This window comes from Vanessa atalanta, chromosome 4 (assembly GCF_905147765.1).
Source record: "Vanessa atalanta chromosome 4, ilVanAtal1.2, whole genome shotgun sequence".
NCBI lineage: Eukaryota > Metazoa > Arthropoda > Insecta > Lepidoptera > Nymphalidae > Vanessa > Vanessa atalanta.
Genome location: NC_061874.1, coordinates 5,906,990 through 5,912,996, shown reverse-complemented (window position 1 = coordinate 5,912,996; position 6,007 = coordinate 5,906,990). Strand labels below are relative to the sequence as shown.

Sequence of the window (6,007 nt, the reverse complement as noted above, 5' to 3'; positions counted from 1 at the left end):
ACCGATCAAAAGTTTTTGACAGAATCAGAAGCAGATTATTTAGACCATTATAAAACTACGACCGAATTCAACATTGGGGCTTAAGAATTTTAAGAAAGTGAATAAAATCAAGTTATATTCTATTCGAAAAATATATAGGGTACTCAAACCTACATTACTTTTAATAATACACGTAAAATCAGTAAAAGTATCGAGCTAATATGCTCGTACATCTTGGCCCGTACGCAGCCAGCATATCAATTGTTAATATATAGCAAACAACACGTGTTGCGGTTTTTCTAGAGTTCTTTTATTTTTTTATTTATTTTTTTTTATGTCATAAGGTGGCAAACGAGCAGGAGGCTCACCTGATGGAATTATGATGATGAATGATTTTAAAGACCATTTTGTTATTTCATAGAAATGCGTGCCATATTATACATATATTACATTTATTTTACTTACTTTAAAATATTAATGTTCATTTAAAAATGGGTTGATTAATATGATTGCAAAACTGGGACAAATAAAAATCGCTAATGCTTTAGTCGATGAATGAAAAAGTTCCCAAGATTGGTGGCGCATTGGCGATGTGAGGAATAATACGTTTTTTTTGGTGCCATTTCTATGGACAATGCTGACCATCAGGAGGCCCAATGACACACTCATTAAAAAAACATTAAAGGCACATGAATACAAATAAGCCTGATTTTCGTTACATGAAAGCGTGATCACGCTGGTCGACTGTGATCTGGTAACAATTCTCTGTGAGATGAATAATTTCCGAACGCGAACTTTATGGCACACTTTGAACGTAAAACATAGAGATGGGTAGTAAATTGTATAAAATCTCTTTGTTATCGAGTTCGTGGCAATTATATTGCTTTGCAGAATCAAATACAAGCACAAATTTTATTTGTTAATGCAATAACATCACCAATATATTGTTCTTCCTGACCAATTCCGACCACAAGAGCCATATCAACTTAGACAAGACAACACAAGATATAATGTTTCAGTGCTTGTGTGTGTGTCAACATACTAGGAAGTCCAATTTACTCCCTCACTCTCATAATCCGACGACACAGAAATCTGGCACGACTAGAGTTCACGTGCAAGACCAACGACGTTATGGCCTTTTATTGACTTGTGCAAACGTGTTTATGTTACTTTAGTAAATTTTCATGGGACAGTTGTCGTATTATCGTATATATCGATTAGTTACAAGTAATCGTGGATTGAGATGAGATAAGAGAACAAAGAAATACAGAGCTACTGATACAAAATGGTAAAGATATTTTTTATATTCAAAGTATCGTAACTTTTTTAATTTAGACGCAAAAAAAAATCACGAAAACTTATTGTTGATTGAAACGATATATATAAATATCACAAATAAAATAATTAAAATATGACCTTAAATACTATACTCGATGACTACATTGATGGTATACTAATACCATAAATATTTATTTATAAAATATTTCCTTCAGCTGATATATAACTGTATTATGAGTCATTTCCGTATATGAGGATGAATTCCTGATATTTATGAATAGGCACCGTAACTGACCTGATTCACCCAATCTGAGACAAGTAATTGTGTACACACAAATGATTGAGTTGTTTGGTGTTATTTATTCCGTATTAACTAATACTAGATTTATTACCAAACTAATCAAAAAACAGTGTGTATTTTTGTTTATCAAGTAAAGATTATATAAAATGGTATAGACGACGCTTTAAGATATTTATGAACTACTAAATTTAGATTTTATGGAATAACATTTTGATGTCAATGATCAAGGCAAGTAAAAACATCAAAGACTTCATTTCACTTAATTCTCAACACGAGTAAATGTTTATAAAACCCAACAAAGATAAAGTGTAAGGGAAGTGCTTTACCACACAGTTCTATAATTGTTTCTTGTTTAATTTTATAACTATGTAAATATCGAAGAAAACAGGTAGACCGAAAGTACAGAGTTGCAAACCAGAGAAACGTTTGTGTTGTTTGAAAACATAAAATAGTATTGCACCATTCTTTTTTTTTGAAACGTTTACGAAGTTTTATATTTATTTTCTTATAAAGTAATGGTAGGATGTGGGCGTTTTATGTACAATGAAACATATGTTTAATTTTATCTGTCACACCAGTAATCATTTACAAGAAATATTTGTTTTTAATAGTTTTTAAAATAAACGCACAATGTCATGATTAAAATATAAACATTTCATGTCATTGACACATTTTTCTTATAAATATTCTATTACAGATTTAGATAAGTAGCCATCAAGAATTAGCAGAATTTTGCTTCGCTTTTCTTCCATAAATAAAACTTATTTTTTGTGTTTCCAGGATAAACCTTTATTTACAAAAGAGAAATATTTTTATGTTGCTTATTTTTAATATAGGTATTTGCAGTATAAAGATAATGGAACTTTTCTTTCTTCGTTTCGTTATGACTTCCGTTCTTTCATTTCCTCTTTCATATATCATCCATAAAAACCTGATGATCTTATGTTAACTTTTTGTACGTAACGAATTGTCTATGCTACTTCATTTACTAGCAAATATTATATTTGTTGAGTTTTAGGAGATATCTGACATAAGAAGTTTATAAGAGCTAACACTAAACATTTTATCAAAATAACAATTTTTATTTAAACAATACGTACAAGATATAACATTTCCCAAAACAATTTATTAGATTACCTCGGGTTATTTTACTTCGAATTTTATTTTAAATGTTTTCATATGCGCTTTATTTTTAAGATGAGTCAATTAAAATGTGTTCACTTTAATTTTAGGTCACGTTTAAAAATAATTACTGTCTCATAAAATCTAATTTATCGCGCGTTTCGTTTTTACAAACAAAACATTTATTTTAATTAATCATGTTTGTCTCAATTATTATAATTGTGCTTTTAAAAATGTACACGAGCGTTTAATTAATCAAGTATTTTTAAATGGAATAATAAAATATTCTCTTTACCTGTATATTACCTAATTTTTAAAGTAATAATTACATGATATTTGTCAAACATAATAAACGAATAGCAAATCACGCAATCATATAATTGGAATGAAGTTAATTGTATAATAACTTAATTATAAAAAAATGCTATATAAATATATCAGACAGTGATTAGTTGATACTATTTCAAAAAAATACATCTGAAGTGGATGACGCATTATGTCGAGGGAACGTAATTGTGAAACAGATTTATTCGATGAAGCAATACGGAAGGTGCAAGCATATTTAAAACCAATTGGACTGCAAATTGATTATCTCAGTCATAGAACTATCTGGAAACGCTTACGAGTTATGTGGTTGTTCTCAATTAATACATTGTGGATAATTACTAGTATATGTAGTCAGATGGCATGGCTGATACACGGTATTGTCACAGGGAAGAGTTTTATACAACTTACAAACTTAGCTCCATGTCTCGCTTTTTGTCTCCAAAGTAATATCCAATCACTTTACTTCGTAAAACATGGTCGTAAGGTTTGCGATTTAGTACAAGCCATACGTACTCTTCAATCGATGACCGCTGAAAACAAACTGAAAGAAGTCGATATTCAATTTTTAAAAAGTCAAATGAAAATGTTCTACTTTGCTGTAAATAGTCTAACAATTATTATTGCTATCGGGGTACCGGCATTTGGAATAAGCCCTTTAATAACAATTGCTGTGAATTACTATAGTAAGGGTGAAGTTGAACTAGTATTGCCTTTTTTACTGCTGTATCCGTTCGATTCAACTGATATACGATTTTGGCCGATTGCTTACATACATCAAATGTGGGCAGGTTAGTAACTGTTTAATACTTTCAAAGACAGTATAAATATTTTTTATAGGCGTTCACGGTCTAAGTGTTAAGTTTTAAATACTTAATGTTTTTTTTAATATTATTTATTTCAGCGGTATTTGCAGTACTAGGAGTTCTGGGTCCATACTTTTTATGTTACGCTTGCTCAGCATTCATAGTTTTCCAATTTCATGTCCTCCAAAATGATTTGGAAAACGTTATACCCATCAACGTAAATGTTCAATTAATGGACGAAGACTTTAAGAAGAATCTATTGAAAATAATTGATCGTCACAGAAAATTGATTGAGTATAACATTTTGTTTAAATTATTTTTGGACTTATTAGATTATTATATTTTGTGACGATACAAGTTAGTGTAAAACTGATAGCGATTTAAGATCGAATTTGAAATTATAAGAATGTTCTGGTATTTTGGTTTCTTTAGTCATTAGGAAAATTAAGTTTGCCATGTGAACTGATAAATTAACCGTTTCCTGTGTTTTAGGTGTGTGGATCTTATGGAATTTATTTATACGGAGTCTATTCTGCTTAATGTCGTTATGAGTACATTACTTATATGCCTCACTGGATTTAATGTCATGGTATTTCACTGACTCATATTTTATTTAAAATTATTTTGATATGAAATATTATTTATCGTTTAATATACTCATAGTATCCTAAAGCTATTTTCCCCTTCATATAAGGTTTATCAACTAGGGGTAGATAAAGATACACAAAATGAGCCCAATTTGTGAAATTGAAAAGATTATTATTAACTTAATGTCTGAGAAAACCTTCTTCGTGCTGATTTAAGTAAATTGAATAACTAAACCATAAATTTAATAGTATATAATATTACCTTAATAAGTGTAATAAATTAATAATTTTAACATTGAAAAATAGTTCGCTTAATTTATCTCTTATATTAATTTCAGACTATTAAAGACTTCACTCTAGTCGTGCCTTTTTTGGAGTTTCTTATGATGGGCTTTACACAAATATATTTTCTGTGCTATTATGGCGATATGATTATGATTTATGTGAGTAAATTATAAAAATGACAAAATTAATTATTAAGTAATTATTGATTTATTTGTGAACATATTATCTTTATTCAGAGCATGAAAGTTAGTGATGCGGCCTACAATTGTCAGTGGTATAGAGCAGAGAAGTCGATTGTAAATTATCTGATGATAATATCTACCAGGTATAAGAAACTATTGTGCTTTAAATGGATGGTATTATAGTATAAATTTCAGGAACTTTTTAAACTTATACTTGAGGTCTATATTACAGAGCTCGGAAACCATGTAAAATGACTGCTCTCAGATTTTCTGATGTCAACTTCAAAACGTTTACTAAAGTAAATATACTTTTTTTTTCACTACTTAGGTATTAATATTTACGAGGACTAGACTTCTTTTGACAATTTCTTGTAGTGCTTGTATATTTAAAAAGTTCATATGAATTCATGAAAATTATAAATACATGACAAATCGAATTGTTTGATATCATATTCAAAAATGTCACGTCGGTATATACATATATTATCTATATGGTCCATATATACAATGTGCAATCGGTAGTAGAGTCGATTTATTATTTTCGCTCAACAATATAAGTGCAATGCACCCGATAAATTTCCTCAATATGTGAGAATAATAGTTGAAAGGAAGCCAAATGACGACGTTTCATATATCATATTGTATTCACTATTGTTTACCATTGCTGTAGAATTTATTTGAGGAAACGGCTTTAAACCTTATTTATTAAATTTTTTTTTCAGATATTAAGTTCTTCTTGGTCATACTTCGCTTTGCTGACATCACTATATCGCGAGTAACCAACTATTTGATCTTATAATTAATAATTCTTTCAATATTTAATTAACTTGTACCTATTGTCATGTGTGGGTTAACCATTGGATCTGAATTTTCAGTTTCACTCAACTGATTGAGGTGAAATGTTGCAAACACTTTTTGTTGGAGATAAAAACGATCTAGTATACAATCTCATTATAAGTTTTCAATGTCCTTCAAATAAAAAATAATTAATGGATTTTTTTTTTGCAACTAAATATTTTATTATTAAATATTTATTATTATTAAGAATTAAGCGCTTAGTTATTCTTTAGTTAGTGCTTCGTTTTAAGGAAAAGTTGAAGTAGGTACTAGTTATTCTTTGAAAACATTAGTCGTGCAGCTTAC

The 6,007-nt window shown here is 29.2% G+C and overlaps 1 protein-coding gene across 1 annotated transcript; it reads left to right on the top strand.

Annotated features, from left to right (window-relative positions):
• The first annotated feature begins 3,176 nt into the window (after window positions 1-3,176).
• Window positions 3,177-5,643, top strand: LOC125077974 (odorant receptor 67c-like). The gene is made up of 7 exons (XM_047690108.1): window positions 3,177-3,795; window positions 3,909-4,104; window positions 4,303-4,399; window positions 4,736-4,840; window positions 4,919-5,007; window positions 5,097-5,163; window positions 5,587-5,643. The coding sequence occupies exons 1-7, from the start codon at window positions 3,177-3,179 to the stop codon at window positions 5,641-5,643; spliced, it is 1,230 nt and encodes a 409-aa protein (XP_047546064.1).
• Window positions 5,644-6,007: the final 364 nt, after the last annotated feature.